Below are 17213 nucleotides of genomic sequence, written 5' to 3'. Positions count from 1 at the left end.
TGCATGCGCTGTGCCATCAGGGTGGTTAGAAGTAATAACTTGATAACCAGGAATGTTTAGTCTTGAGTTAACAGTTAGGTGAGATTCAGCGATAAGGGCTATGTCGATTCTTTTTTCGTGTAATATGGCAATTAGTTCGTTGGTATGGTTTAAAATACCATTACAATTCCAGAGGAGAATGAGGAGAGAGTTATTTGTCTGATTATTTATCATTGTTATTTTTAATTAATTGAGTGACGACTGTAGTAAGCAGTGATAGGAGAGGGTTTATTAAAGCTTTAATTTCCGATATGAAGGCACTAAGAGCGGAGTTGATATCGGTGGAGTTATCAGGGGAGGGAGTCGAAGGATTTGGTTTGGCACCAGATGTGGCTTGGGAGTAAGATATACGAGATTGAGTTTTGGTTGAGTGAGGTAACGAGGAGGTCACCTGTGGGCTGATTTCTTGTGTGAGAGGGTGAACATTTTGGGGGGTTGGAGTTGAGGTGAACTTGCGATTCTTTTGTAGTTGCTTATGGATTTGACAGCCACGGTAGTTGGCGGGATGGTTTCCTTGACACAGCGCGCAGGTTGGCGGGACGTCAATTGGTTTATCGCACGAGGATGAATGGTGATTTTTGCCACATCGAACGCAGCGTGGAGAGTGGTTACAATAAGAGCGTGTGTGTCCATAATCTTGGCAGTTTTGACACTGGACAAGGTCTCGGCGCTTGTGAGGCTCTTCAACCTTGATCTTGGTGTGGAGAATTGAAGTGATATCGAAAATCGTTTTTGAGTTATCGTCTTTAACCAGGTCTACGAAGAACAGGGGAAGAGCTATTTTTGTTTGTCGTTGCAAAACGTTTACCACTTGAAGGACTGATAGATTAAAGTTTTCCAATGCGGATTTTATATCATCACAGGATGTGGAGGGGTGGAGATTTCTGATTACAACTCTGAAGGGTTTTTCGCTTTGAAGTTGATAGGTGTGAAATTGAGCATTTGGTTGGGTATTAAGAAATTTAATAATTTGACGGTAGTTGTCAGAGGAGTTGGCTTGCACTTTGACATTTTTTTGAGTAGATTTGCAGAGAAATCCATTTTCACCAACGATGTCAACGAGAGTCTTGCATAGAAGGTTGAAATCAAGATTATGATTTAAGATAAAAATCGGTGGTATTTTGGTATTATCTGAAATTTCGTCAGACGAAATCATTGGTGTAGGGCCTGTGGAGCAGTTGTTAATTACTGTATAATCAGAGATTTTGTCAGTGATGTCGGCGTTTTCAGAGTTATTGAAATCAAAGGAACTTGGTTCATTGAGCACAGAATAGCGATTTGGTGACGAGAATATTTTCGTCTGGTTGTCCGAAGAACTGTTTTTTCTTATTTTTGAAGGAGGAGTACGAGGAGAACGAAACGGGTCATCGCTGTTTGATTGATTTCGTTGTATTTTTATTTTTATCGGTGGTACGGTTTTCTTTGTGGCCATATTTGGATGTTGCGTGTGATATTGCTATAGTGCCAATAGCTATGAATTGCTATAATGAAGTGTAGATATGTATCTAATTAACTTAATTGGTGTCGTGCGCGTGCACTTGAGATAAGGTAGAGAGGCACCGACGCTCGGGTCGAAGATAAGACGCGCCGCGCTGGGCGCGTTGATTATATAAGGCGAACTATATTAGTATATGGTGTGTATACTTACTAGCTCGTTAAAAATTTTGGTTTACCAGTGGTTTTGAAGAAGGATCCGTCGCGTAGAGTTTCAAAAAGTAGACACGTGTAAGCGCGACACTTAACTCGACATTTTGGTATATGGTTTGAATATATACATGAAATCGAAAGATAAAAAAACGAGCGAACATTAACAGAGCGGTGACTAAACATGCGCTCGTGACGACTGTTCGCCGAGACATGTGAACTTTGCAAGGTATTTATTGATGTTATATTTTCACACGTGCATACTGAACACTATTCATTTAATTGTATAAAACATTTTAATTTTTTTAAATTATAATTTTGATAATAAAATGGAAATTATTAAAAGTCAAAAAGGTCGAGACCTTCTATGCTATAACGGATATTTATATAGATTTGACAAAAACAATAGTTGGCGATGTATCGAATGCAATACGAAAAAATGTCGTGGTCGTATTAATTTGATGAATAGTCAAATTATTAAAGAAAGTGAAAAATATATTGCGCTCAATTGTCTTAGAGCTTAATTTTCGCAGCGCTCAAGTTTCGTGCGCTCAATAGTCTTCGCCCAATTGTCGTGAATCCGTAAGCAAATATATCAAATAAACATTTTATTGAGATAGATATAAAAAAAATATATTACACAGAAAAATAATAAGTATGTGTACAGCTACAATTTATTTGAGTTGCATAAACATTGATAGTTAAAAGTTTTAATTTGCAAATTAAAAAAAAAAAGAGAAAAAATAATAATGATTTGTATGAAAACTGATGAGAAATTAGGCCCTGGTGGTTTTTACAAATTTGAGGAAGTCGAGGGCTGATGGTGGAAAGATCGAGTCTCTTAGAGTTGTAGAGCTATAACAATATACTCGTATATCTAGCGACTGCAAACCCTGGTTAAATCAATATTATAATCGATAATACAGCGATTTCGTAAATCAAATTACTGCACGTATTATCGGATCTAAATAAAATAAAGACACACGTTTAAAGGTATGCTATTTACGTGACAGTTGTGGTAATATGATTTTATTAAAATTAATTATTTTTTTATTTATTTCCTTTTTCCTTGGAAATTTCGTGCCACTGCGTTCATATCACCCCGGTTGAGAACCACTAGGTTAACTGCTATGTAAGGTGAATTGATCCTACTGTTACGATTTACCCACTTTATGCACTTTCGAGTAGTATATGATTATGTTGTTAAATAAAAAACTTTAGTTTAAATAAATTCAAAAGTATTTAAAACTGTAACAAAAGTGATATGAAACTTCTTGTTTTTTTGTGACCTAGAATTTGTCTTATTTGACATCCAATTGGTACCTTTATTTTATAAGGCTCCATTAACGTCATTGTTTCACATAACATTCAGTCATATATTGTTTTCAATAAATCCATCTTTGTTAATGATTGACATGAATCTTTTAAGTAATCACTGCCCAAGCAAAATAATATTTTTAATTTAAATTTTCACATTTCCATAATTTTTTTGTCCCTGTTACCTACTTGAGATGGTTTTGTATAAAAAATCGAGGGATATTTCAAACCATTATAACTCAAAAAGTAAACGTCAGCGCCGATTTTTTTTGGCACCATCATTTTTAAAACGTTGGCTTACAAAGGTTTAAAAAAAAAAAATTGCAAAAATTTTTCGGTAGCTAAACTGCAATTGTTTCGTCAATGATGTTATGTGTTATAAAATTAATAATCACAATATCAAATCAATGATTTTTAAGATCTAGAAGAGAGGTTCCCAAACTGTGGGTCGTGACCCATAAGAGGGTCGCAATTATATTTTTAGTGGGTCACGTTATATTTTTCATGTGTTTCTATTACTTACGGTTTAAAGTTTAATTATTTAATTCGTTTTATTATTAACTGTTATTGGCGTTTTTGACAATTACAAATTTTCTGCGACCAATAGACATAATAATATTTCTTTATATGTCTATGCTCGACTGTGTCAACACAACGCAATCGGATTAATGATTATTGAAAATATAGCAATATATTTGAAATAAATTGGTGCCTGTATGACGTTCAAATAAATTGATTATTTTCAGTAACAAACGGTACATTGAATACGATACATGCACGCAGTTTAAATCTTGCTATTTTTCAAATAACCAATAAATTCGTTTTTTTTTTGTGATTTTATACAGTTACTGTACAAGTAAAATGTACAAATGTACTTGTACATTAAGTAAAAGTAAAATGTACAAATGGTTAAATAAAAAGTCAATAACTCAAAGTTCTACAAAAACTGAAGAAACAGAGATAATATCTGAGTCAGCGGTTAAAAGAGAAAATTAATTGATGATGAACTTACAAGTTCTTTGCAATAAAAATAAAAAAATAGATATCAATCCAACTATGAAAAATAGGAAACAAATACATCCTTCACATTAAAATTATATACTTATTAATTAAATTACATAGCATAAACTTTTTTTTTATAAATGTAATACTTTTTTTCAATTTAAAATGATAAAAACAGCAAAAAAAAAAAAAAAATAGTATAAACTTTGTTTTATAAATGTAATACTTTTCTTCAATTTAAAATGATAAAAATAGCAAAAAAAAAAAAAAGGTCAACGATATTATTTTGGGTTGTCAAAATTGAAATAATTTCCAAAATGGGTTGTTTAAGTAGCTAAGTAGCCTTAGTATTGATTAGATAATTACTGATAATATTTCATCTGCTGATGTCAGTACTATAGAGGAAGAGGATGATACAACACCAATTCTCCCCGTAACAAATGCACTTGGTTATGTACATGAACTAAGACGATTAATTTTATCTTTTGACAATGCTGATGATGAAACATTACGAAACCTTAATAAAATTGAAAATTTCCTCTATTCAAAAAGTACTAAAAATTCAAAACAAACCAAAATTGATAATTTTTTTAATACAAAATAAAGTATGTGATTAATGTACAATTTTCTGGATTTCTCTTTTAGTACTTTTTTTTTTTTACCTGGTCTCTTGGAAAGTGTCTTAAATGGATTTTACTGAATATATTTTAATTAAAATGACATTAATAATTTTGCTAGTTCGTTAATTAATACAACTATAAAAAATATAGGTAATGACAATTTTGAATAATTTATATGAGTACAAAATAAAAAATAATAATTATTAATTAACCTTACACCAATCTGGAGGTTTTGGAGCTAAAATAGGTTTTTCATTTTTTGAGTACCGTCGATATAATTCATCAATATAAACTTGTTTGTATATTCCCGGAGGTCTAGTTAAAAGACATTTATGTTTTAATTATTTTATACATAAATATATTTGTTTTTACCTAGCAGCTGCAAAATGAGTTATGGCACTAGTAACATTAAAATGTAATTCTTCAATTAAATAAGTTATTATCATGAATCCAGTTCGATTAAAACCGTGAGTACAATGAACACCTAAGTAGAAAATAATTATTAAATTTAAATTCTTAAAATTTAATTTCATTACAAAAATAAAAAAATATTACTGCAACTTACCAATACATTGTAAAGGATTTTTAGCAACAAATTTTGAACATATTTTTATAAATAATTTTGTTTGTTCTTTAGTAGGTGGACTGTAATGACCCTTACATGGGAGTTTTACATAACCCTTTATAATAAATCCATTGTAATAACGACAAGTATTTGTTAAATCAATCCATAGACCTAAATTGATCTAAACAATTTTGTGATCAAAATGTAATTATTTATTTATATTAAATTTAAATATCTATATTTATTATATTTTTAATAAAGACAAATAAAATAATTTAAGATTCTGAAAAGACCAAAACAATAAATTTCTTTTACAAATCTTATAAAAAACTGGATTATTAAAGAAACCCAAAATAAATATTTATCATGTTTAAACACAGATAAAATTTTTATTGAAAGTGATTCTTAAAACATTTTTCCAAAACTTGTATTGATACAGGTATCATAGTAGTAATGAAGATAATTTTAAGTGTTTATGGTATTTAAAATGAAAGTTTAATAATACACTCATCTTAGCTAATGTAATACCTTCTCATTGACCAATGATGAGAACAACATCTCTGTGTTGAATCTATATCTGGCAGGTATTTGTTCATCATATTTACTATCCAATGGTGTTTTGAATGCCACAAATTTATTATTTATAGCAGTGAAAGATTTACGAGGGCATTTAATCCATTGTTCAGGAACTGTGGGGCTGTGTGAATTTTGACATGTTTGTTGTGACTTATTTGACAATCTATAATATTTATTATATTCTCTCCCTGCAAATTTTTTTATAATTTTTATCATACGATTTGTAAATAATATTTTGCTGCTCTTGACTCGAAGTTATTTTTCTAATATGATTAATTAAATTATGTATTTGGTTTACCTGACATTAATATTTTGTAAATTTTAAGTAGTGAGCTCAAAACAAATAAAATATCCTTTAATAATGATTTTTCCGTAGTTAAATTCGTACATACATTATTCACAATCATAACACGTTAAAAAGGATTTAGAAAATCGTTATACTTAAATTGATTGTTGGTCGTCAGCACGTTATGCTAATTATAAAAATAAAATATAGTTATCTTTATATCCAAATTTATTATCAATGATAACAATATTTTGTTGCTAGCACGAATTAAGATATATCTATAACTTAAACCGTGGTTGCTATAGTTTATACCCCATCAATAAACCCATGAAGATATATACACTTTTTATTACTCCATGATAATCAGTTGATATTTTTTCTCATCGGTTCTAACTTCTGTATAAACAAACTTGTAGACAATTCCAAATCAGTAATTTTTTCTTACTACGAAATTGTACGGGATTTTTAAATTTTACGCTTCTCACTTAATCGATTAATAATTTTTTCAGTCGGTTGTCTAATAATTAGCTGTTATAGGTGTCTCAATAATCTTATTGATATGGCCGAATATCTGGCGTCTATTTTTGGTACTGAAAAAGACAAGTAAGTACTAAAAACCGGCTTATTTTGACAATCGCACACGACTGTTGAACTTTTATAACAAGCATTATAGTTATTTGTTTGAATACGTTTATTACAAATTTTTGATGTTGGTATATTTTTCAATAATTCTTTTCTTCAGGGTTAACTGTTCATTTTATTTCAAAATCGGTGCTTGCCGTCATGGTGATCGTTGTTCAAGAATACATAATAAGCCAACTTTCAGTCAGGTATATTCTGTTTAAAATGTAATTAAAATTTGTGTATTTATAATATTACTTAAAGGCTAGATTATATTCATGATAATGTTAAGCATTTAATATTTTTATTCTATAGATAATGTTTAAAAAAATAAGACAATAAATTGTTTTGTTTGATTTAAATTAGTAGTGGTTTACTTGTCTACAAATTTATTGATCTAATCAATTGTTAATTTTACATAAATAAATATAATGAACTCAGAATTAAGTTTATTTTAGTTTTGCTTATGTAAAAAAAATATTTGATGAAGTATTTATACGTAAGGGGCAGTAAAAAATTTGCCGAGGTGTATGTAAACATTTAAGCCAGACTTTGCTGAAATTGATCGGTGGATCTTGATAAATTTGGGAGATCAGTTAAATAATAAGCATTTCATTTGTTAGTGTAGATGTTCATCCTTAAAATATTTTAATACATTTAGGCTTAATATGTTGGATAAATGTGTGTAGAATGAGAATGGGAATTTGTATCGTTAAAAGAGGCCTTATCACAATTTTCAATATTCTTTTGACAAAATTTAAAATTTAAGCAATTTTGAATGAAATTGGAAAACATTTCTGGCCTAAAGAGTTTCTAAATTATATTTTTAGTTTTAGATTATTATTGTTTTTAAAAATCTTAAAGTAAAAATGTATTATGTTTGTAAAAAAAACACGTGCAGTTGTTAAAAAATATATTTCTTGCTGTTTAGAGAATCAAAAAATTAAAATATTGCCAGAAATAAATTGTATACTTTAATCAATGTGAATATATATTTTTGGAAATAATAAAAAAATAGTATGTCTTCTTACTATTGTTTGAAAACTGATATCAGAAATTTCCATTTCAAGTTTTAGGAAAATGATATTAATTTAAAATTAAATAATTTTCAGTCATTGTAGTTTATGTTCTATAATAGGATATAATTTTTATGTACTTTATAATAAAGTAGATATTCAAATTATTTATGTTCTTAACAAGTGTAATAAGTCTAAGTTTGATTAGCTTTTAGTAAATTTTTTAGTTTAACTATAAGTACATTAAATATTTATGCTAATGAAAGTCTCCTGTGTTATCAATTTAATTATGTATGTTAATATTAATTTTCTTTTTTAGACTGTGTTATTGCAAAATCTTTATGTCAACCCACAAAATTCTGCAAAATCTGCAGATGGATCACATCGTAAGTTATAAATAATCTAAATCTAAAAAAGTGAAGAATATAATATTAATTCAATAAATTATTTATTTTTACTAGGGAACAGATTATATGCCCTAAAAAAACTTGAAATATGCTTTTTAAAATATGCATTGAAAATGTTATAGATATGCTCAAAAATATCTACTTAAAAATGTTGATATATGCATTTATTTTCAATAAAATCATAAAATATGCATTTTAACTCAAATATGCTTTAAAATTTATACATTTATCTTAATTATTATTTATTTAATACATGAGTACAGAAATTTATGAAAGTAAAAAAATAAAAAATAATTTAAAGCTTAAATATGTACTTTTAATTTACATTTTTTAAATATAACACTTGTTGACAGTTCGCACTTTATACAACACTATTTCAATAAAAACATTTAGATGTATAGTTGTCAGATAAATTGGTATGGCGGCGGCGGCACGATAAAAGCAAATCAGGGGTTCATTAATTTAATTCTTAACTTAACCATTTGATACCTTATCTAAACATCATCCGTACATGTACTTAATATGTGCATACGTATAACGTCATGGTAGATTAGGTGTGTCAATGAAAAATCAGTATGAGGCGGCACAGACTTTTAAAATATAATAGTCAACAAAAGTAATAAATTAGCAATTTTTGTTGATAAGTAAAAATAGGTTGGACAGTATAAAAAAATTTTAATGTTTTTTTTTAATGATTTCTAAAAAAGTAAAAAAACAAAATTTAATTGTTATATTTGCAATAATATGACATATAATATATTAAAATATTAAAATACCCAAAGATGCAAAAATATGCAAAATAAAAGTAGTGCATTTTTAATCATCATTATGTGAAACACATTTCTATCTCTCTCATCAATCTTTTGGACTAATCAAAAAATATGCACAATGCATATAAATTCTTTCTCTAATTAGTACTTATGAAGTCAAGTAAATTTGTAGGTTAAATGAATGACCTACAAATTGTTATAACAATAGGAGGTACTTAAACTTCTTATATTAATCAATAACCTAATATTAATATATTTTTTAATTTATAAATTTTTGTTTCAAAAAAGATATTGGTGATAAAATTATCTACAAAAAAATGAATAGGTTATGGTAACAATAAATATTTTAGATAGACAGTTTTGAATGAAATAAATAAAATATAATATATAGTTAAAAAATAAAGTATTTACTAAGCTTTTTATATTTATTAAATAGCAGCAAAAATAATTTTTGTAATTGAATCTTTATTTTTGAGACTAAATTTAGCTAGCCCTTATTTTTCTAAGTATTTTGGTTATAAAGTTAATACAATTTTATTAAACTTAATACTGTATAGATGTATAAGTAAATATATATTTTTTTTAATATGAGAACTCTTAAAATATTTTGATAATTTATCTAATTAATAATGTATATTTTAAAATGTATGAAAAATTATTATTTTTACTTTAAAGTGTATAAATAACTCAACTGATTAAAATAAATTGAAAAATAACTGTAAGATTTTATGTTTATAAGGTTATTTTTTTAGAATAATTTTATAATCAATAAAAAGTTAATTCATCTAGCTTCAGATACTTATTAGGTTTAATTGTTTACTTTTATGTTTACAGTCGTCAAATATCTTGAATGAGTACAAACTTGAAGACTACAACTCATCAGTGGCTTTTAATATTTAGATTGGTTTTTTTCTGATTACATTTTTTCTAAATTTAAATTAAGAATATAAAATTAATTCTATTTATAAAAAAAATTCAGGTTGTCTGTTATAGGAATGGATATGGAGGTTTGCATCAGTATGGGCTTTGATCAGTGTAAACAAATAATGTTTTACTATTCCTTCAAGATATTTGATAGATATTATGCATTGATTTTAAAAAATATTAATATTAGAGTTAATATAATGAGAAATACTAAATACCTTTAAAATTATATTTTGTAAAAATAACTAATTTTTTACTTATTTTCATTTTCTTTAGTTAGGGTTTTAAAATTAATAATAGCATATTTAGAATTAAAAGAAATAAGAAAATTTTTGTTATTTTATTCATACTTATAAATATTTTATTAAAAAAAAGTTATTTGTGCACTTTAACCAATACTTTTAACTATTGATTATATTGAATTATTTAAAATTTTTTGTTATTATTTACTAAGTATCAAATTTATTGGTTGTGTTAAAAATCAAAAAAAAAAAAAAAAAATTTATATTACAAGATGTAGAAATAATTTTTAAATAGAAATGATTATTAAGCACTACTTTATATTGAGTATAATTTCATTATTATTAAATGAATATCTTAAATCGTAATTAGTTTAATTAAATAATATCATTATCTATATTTTAGTGGTCTCGAATGTAACTGATGAAGAGATGCAAGAACATTATGATAATTTCTTTGAAGATGTTTTTGTGGAATGTGAAGATAAGGTAAAAATGTTTTATTAATTAACTTAGTATATTATTCTGTAAAGTATATATTATATTATATTATATTATATTATATAAGCAGTGGATTTAATGTATTAATGTATATTTTGAAGATATTTTATTAATTTAAGACATTTATTTGTTGTTTAATAATTGTTTAATCTATAATCAAATAATTTTAACTTGTATAATATATAACATTTTTTTATACAGTACGGAGAAATTGAAGAAATGAATGTTTGTGACAATTTAGGAGATCATCTTGTTGGAAATGTTTATATTAAGGTATAATTTTAAAATGTTTATTTATGTTCAATTATATACTAATTAATTTATAATAATTTGTTACAGATTATGGCTTAATGTAAACTTAATGTATGTTTTAAATTATATACTATATTTTTAATTTTTATTTGTTTATACAGTTTCGTAGAGAAGAGCATGCAGAGGCAGCTGTTAATGATTTAAATAACCGGTGGTTTGGTGGTCGTCCAGTTTATGCTGAGTTGAGCCCTGTAACAGATTTTCGTGAGGCCTGTTGTCGTCAGTATGAAATGGGGTAAGGATTATAGTTAATCACACTATATACAATAACATTTTATTATGAAAATAATTACAGAGAGTGTACAAGAAGTGGATTTTGTAATTTTATGCACTTGAAACCAATATCACGAGAACTACGTAAATATTTATATAGTCGTCGTTCACGTAGACATCGTTCCCGTAGTCGTTCACGTGATCATGTTGGAACTCGTAGAACAAGATCACCTTCTCCTCGACATGGCCATCATCGTGGTGGTGGTGGCAGCGGTGGTGGTGGTGGCGGCGGCGGACGTCGAGATCGTAGATACTAATTTTATTTTAAGTTAATAGGTTTACTCAGTATGTTCAAAACATTTTTTTAAATATATTAATCTATGTTATAAGTTAAACTACAATATTACAACTCAAATTAGTCTTACTTAGATTCTTAATTATTGTAATTGACAACTACCAGATATTTTCTTATAATATATGTGAATTCATTTTACTGATAAAAAAGTTTGGAAAAATAAAAACTTTTTAATCAATTAAATTTTTTTTATATCAGTTATTTATAGTATAAGTTTACTGAGGAGTATTTCATGTCAATGGTTGTATATGAAATTACATAACATTTAGAATATTTGGTTTTAATTAATGAACAAACTAAATTTATTAATATTTTTATAATGCTGGCTATATTTAATTACATTTAATTTATCACTTGTTATTTAATAACTCAATACAATTGATGTGAACATCAATCTATTAGAGTTGTTGAGCTCCATATGAATATTTTGTATTTTATTCTAGCATATTAAGCAAATTATTAAACCAACATTGGAATCAGGAACTTTTTAAATTGAAACAAATCAAATAACAGAGAGTTAAATAATGAAATAGATCTAATTTTAATAATTAATATTTAAACTGAAGTTAGAAAGGTATGTGGAAATTCTAGAAAGTACCTTCAAATGTATGACATTAATCAAAAGAGCAAAGTAATTGTATTGAATAGTAGATTAATAAATACCTTAAAGCTAAGATTTTTATTTATTATAAATATTGTTTTATTGTAATAATTTAATTTAATATTTTGCATACTGAGGACAATTTTTGGAAAAATAATTTAAAATGAAGGATTAATAATACACTAAACTATGTAATGAAAATAATGTATTTAATTAGGAAATAATTTATCCATTAAAATACAATAAAATATTTTTAAATGAAAGTCAGTATTTTCTAACAATAAGTTAAATTCTTTTTTTTAGTATTTTTGAAATATATATACATATATATATATATATATACTATTTTTTAATAATAAATAATTCAGTTTTATGCATTATTTAAATTATTTCTTAAGATTAATTTAATTTTACTAATGTAGTAGCCATTGTGTTTACTAGTTCATATCTTAGTTTGTGTTTGATATGTCAAAAACGAAATTGATTTTTTAAATTTTAACAAATTATAAACATAAACATAAATGTTTGAAAATGGTTTACTGAAAATTTAAATGAAAATATAACTTTAAATAAAAAATATGATTAAATATTGATTTTAATGTCAAAAATTTTTTTAAGCTTTGAATACAATGGTATTTTTGACCACTATGACTATAAATATTTGTGTTCTTATATTAATTTGGTTTTTGATATTGTTTATACCTGGTTTTGTGTTTACAGTATGAATATTTAAAAACTATATCAAGGTTCATATGAAGATATTTATCTTAGGATTATTAAATTTGTATAAATTTCTTAAAATGTATAGACTTCTTTAACTATTATTACTATTAATTATTATTTACCTTAATATATTAACATACTGAAGCATGTAATTTACTCAAATAATGGTCTATTCACGTGCTAAAAATATACACTTCTTAAATATTTTAAGATTTAATCCAAACATTGGTATAGGCATGGACGGATTTAAGAGGGGGACACTGGGCAATTGCTACACCTGTTGAAAAAAAATAATATTAAAAATAAAGTATATTCAGAAGAACTTAATAATATATTGTAAAAATGTTGATAGTTTTAATACAATATTGTCACATTTTTTTGTGGGAGGCGTTCTGTTTCCTGAAAACAACCCTACGCCTATGATCACCCATTATACCATTTTTCTTTTTAAGTGTCCCGACCGTAAAAATATGTTGAATTTACCCTTGGTACTATTCAGTATTGGTCTATTCAAATTAAGAATGCCAAAAATCGTGCATGTCTACCAAGCCTCCGATAACGGTCGGAACACCCAGCGATATCTAGACGCTCCTTCGTTGTTCATCAAAGTCAGGTCGTTGCTGCCTTGTATACAGATGATTATAAAAACAAAACCTCGTAAACCGTTGTGTATTATATTTTATATTATATTTTAGATCATACGCGTGTTCATTGTACCAACTAATGGTAAATTGGTATGAAGCTAACTCATAATGAAGTATATTGATAAATTATATGACGAAGAATTGAAAATAATTTAAGTTTAATCGACATTTATGACGAGGTAGCTTGTAAGTATTATATTTTTAATAAATACTGTTTAGTGATCATTATAGGAATTTGGTAGGTATTAGAAGAACTTATACTAAGGAATTTTGAATAACATCAATTCGCATTTAAATGTTTTTGTAGATGGAATATTTGTGGTATTTTAAAATATAAGTACACCAACATTTTATAATGTGAATTTAATACGTATCTACATACAAATTCATTATATGCATTATGATGTAGGTACCTTTAAATTCTTCCATTATAAATTTATTATTTTTAATGTAACTAACTCTTGTGTTTGTATCATATATTTATAGCTTTCGAATAATCGACACTGATTTAGTAACTTGAAGTACATCTTGTATTAGGTAAGTCATAAGTATGCCAGTAGACATTTTTATTTTGAAAATAAAATTTTTCGTTCGGGCATTTAAATTATGTATTTTTAGTTGATTATGTAGGTTATAATTATGGTGTGCTCAAAATGTTCAGTATAAATTATTAATCTATAGGAATAAAAGTATTATATGTTTTTCTAATTTTTAGGTATATTTTTTAAACGGTATTAAGATATTGAGAAAATTACGTTTCAAAATTATCGATTAGATATTATTTCGAATTGATAACGAGGTCTAAATGGCATTTTTGAGAGCACCATTGTCGTTTCCTGTAATAAAAAGTAAATTGGCTCTGTCGGGTATCATTTTGAAACCAATTTCATTTCTTACTTCGTTTATAATCAAAACAGACATTTGCGTCTGGCGCATCTCTGGAAATAATATGGACAAGCTCAGTATTCAATACTTTAATGACAATTTTATTATATCAATTTATCAAGTATTGATCAAGTAAAACGTGCAATAAATTATAATCATACATATATTTTTGTTTACTTAAACAACAATTATATTTTACAATAAACTTTTACTTTTATTTCAAAAAGTAAATATTAATATTATATTACAACAACTGGAATTTTTCTTACAATTTAAATTTTATTAATTTTTAGGTAAAAAAAAGTTTGGAAGATAACAACAACTTTACAAATACAAAAAAAAACAATTAGTTTATTTACACTGTGTATGTTATAAATTATAATAATATTATATTTAAGTTTTTTTTTTTTATATAAACAGTACTCTTTAGAGAAGATATAGTCTCCTTCAACGTACCTATAAAATCGTTATTCTACTAAGTTAACCAACTATTCTCATTTTTTTTATACACAAGAGAAACAACCAAGTTCATTAACATTCAATTTTACAACATTTATTGGAAGAAGAAAAACAAAATATAATGATAAGTATCCCTACACGGTAGTTTAATTTATAATTTGATACGTACATATCAAATTATTTCATAATAAAACTACAGTTTAAAAAAAAATATATATATGTGTGTATAAATGTATAATTGTTATATTTAGGTACCTAAACAACACAAGACTAGATATTATTTACTTTATTCATTCATAAAATATATAAATTTGTGTTTTGAAATAAATATTATTCAAAATATATTTGTAATATATTATTATAATAACCGATATAGATATAGGACTTAAGATATTTAAAAATGTTGATCGTTTTTATTATTGGCGAATTTATTCAACACAATCATATATTTTATAATTTCGTAGAGGTTTTATGAAAAATTAAATTAATTATAGATAAGATTATATGACGGATTATTATTGGAATGATTAGTACGTATAAGGTAGTTAAGAAATATAATGTATATAGGTACCTATAATATACATTTTATCCAAAACAGCTGAGTTGCGAATTACAGTTATTATATTAACGTGGCAGTTGGTTAGTACTTTGTGATTTATATTTTTTTGTAGCTACCTATTTCTTATAAACTTTTATTTATTTCTTATATAAACTGTTAAAAACCCTGCGTACAATACGTACAATAGTTAAATTAATTAAAATAATGCGAATATTCATACTGTTTAAGAATTTCATACATGCTCATAATAATTATAATAGTAAAAATGACGAGACGGATCAAAATGTTTAAGATTTTAAGCATAAGAAGAATGTATGTATATATGCTACGGGTGATGTTAAAATTTTACTAATGTAGACATTATTTATACATGTTAGCTAATTTGTAATTTTTATATATTAAAATATTAATTAAAAAAAAAATATATAGAGTAAAACACAATTAGAATTGTCCACTGAATTTTAAGAACATAAGTACAACTTTTTAAGTCAAATTGTACTTTTATTTTTTTTTTGCCATAATTCGATGCTTACCACCATGACCAATATCAATGCCTTGTACTATATTTATCGATGGGTAGTATAAGTTTCTATTCCCTTCCGATATTAATGATTTTAAATTTAGTTAAATTTACTCAACAACGAGATTTCTTGCTATCTTTAAATTAATAAATTATATTTAAATATTTTTCATTTGATAAATAAAATAAATTATCTTCTCGTTTTTCAGAAAATAATTCTTCAAATAGATAATAAAATTTTGTTTTTGTTTCCATTTTAATTAAATAAAAAAAAATTAAAAAACAATAAACATCACACTCATGAATATCATGTGTGAAAACAGACCAACTACAGATTGGGATCGTGTATTGTACTTGTCTAGCATATATAATAATAACAAAAACATCGTTCAATTAAGACACTATACCTAGCTATATAGAATATATACGATATATATAGAATACTAGACAAAATTATTATTCATTTTATCATTAAAATAAATTATAAGTTACGATAAGATTATTTATTTTACTTTGATATTCTGACGCTTTATTATTTTAACACCATAGTATACAGAATGCAAATGAAAATTCTTATTAATTTTTTTAACATTATCCAGATAGTTGATATTTCTTGTTCATTCACGAAATATTACGCATTAGACAACATGTATGAACAATGTCGACATTAGCCAAATAGTAACATTATCCGTTACATATATATATATATATTTAATAAGGGTCTTTGGAATAAAACCCACGAAATTTTAGCGTTTATATGAAAAGAGAGACAGAGATTAATATATGAGGCTATCAATGTTTGTTAATGTGATCTAATAAGCACATGTGAGTTTTTCCATTTAAGCAAATGTCCTAAATTTTTCAATTATATTGAAGTATTCGGACTATCGATGGACGTAATGAATTTTAGTATTTTATACGTTTATCTGTAAGTACTTACTTATACGTGTATTAAATTCAAATTCACCCATTTCACAATAAGTGTATTTCTTTACAAAAATAAACAAAATAATTTATTATTATTATTTTGTTATTATAAGCAGCTATTTATTTGTGATTTTTATCGGAAAATATCTTACTATAGTGGCTATAATGACATTGTTCATTTTCTCGTAGTATGATTGAATATGGATTTAATTAAAGATGTGATTAGCGAGAAAGAAATCGGAGAGACTTGAGTGTTACATTACTTTAAAAAAAATCTTTCTAAAAGATTGAGAAATTATATTATTGTATTTCGATATTTTATACATTCAATTAATATTATTAATAGAGTACCAATATCAAAATTTGAAATGGGAATCTTTGGGATTATCGAGTATGGACTAGCAACTTTTATTATTTAGTATATTTAGTATTTATACCTTTGATTAAAATAGCATCGTTAAAAAAATTGGGAAAAAAAAATTAATTGT

At 25.7% G+C, this 17213-nt stretch overlaps 2 protein-coding genes across 2 annotated transcripts; one reads left to right on the top strand and one right to left on the bottom strand.

The window, feature by feature from the left end:
* Positions 1-4563: 4563 nt before the first annotated feature.
* LOC112683849 (mRNA-capping enzyme-like) lies at positions 4564-6296 on the bottom strand. The gene is made up of 5 exons (XM_025555026.1): positions 6062-6296; positions 5716-5951; positions 5188-5368; positions 4995-5106; positions 4564-4937 (listed from the first exon to the last, which is right to left on the bottom strand). Exons 1-5 carry the CDS (start codon positions 6168-6170, stop codon positions 4826-4828), a joined length of 750 nt encoding a protein of 249 aa, XP_025410811.1. The 5' UTR covers positions 6171-6296; the 3' UTR covers positions 4564-4825.
* A 156-nt stretch (positions 6297-6452) lies between these two features.
* LOC112683850 (splicing factor U2af 38 kDa subunit) lies at positions 6453-11541 on the top strand. The gene is made up of 7 exons (XM_025555027.1): positions 6453-6652; positions 6792-6879; positions 8006-8072; positions 10433-10515; positions 10729-10800; positions 10941-11074; positions 11135-11541. Exons 1-7 carry the CDS (start codon positions 6609-6611, stop codon positions 11367-11369), a joined length of 723 nt encoding a protein of 240 aa, XP_025410812.1. The 5' UTR covers positions 6453-6608; the 3' UTR covers positions 11370-11541.
* Positions 11542-17213: the final 5672 nt, after the last annotated feature.

This window comes from Sipha flava, unplaced genomic scaffold (genome assembly GCF_003268045.1).
Source record: "Sipha flava isolate LNK unplaced genomic scaffold, YSA_version1 236_pilon_pilon, whole genome shotgun sequence".
Taxonomy (NCBI): Eukaryota; Metazoa; Arthropoda; class Insecta; order Hemiptera; family Aphididae; genus Sipha; species Sipha flava.
The sequence above is the reverse complement of the archived record's forward strand: the minus strand, read 5'-3'. Positions and strand labels throughout refer to the sequence as shown.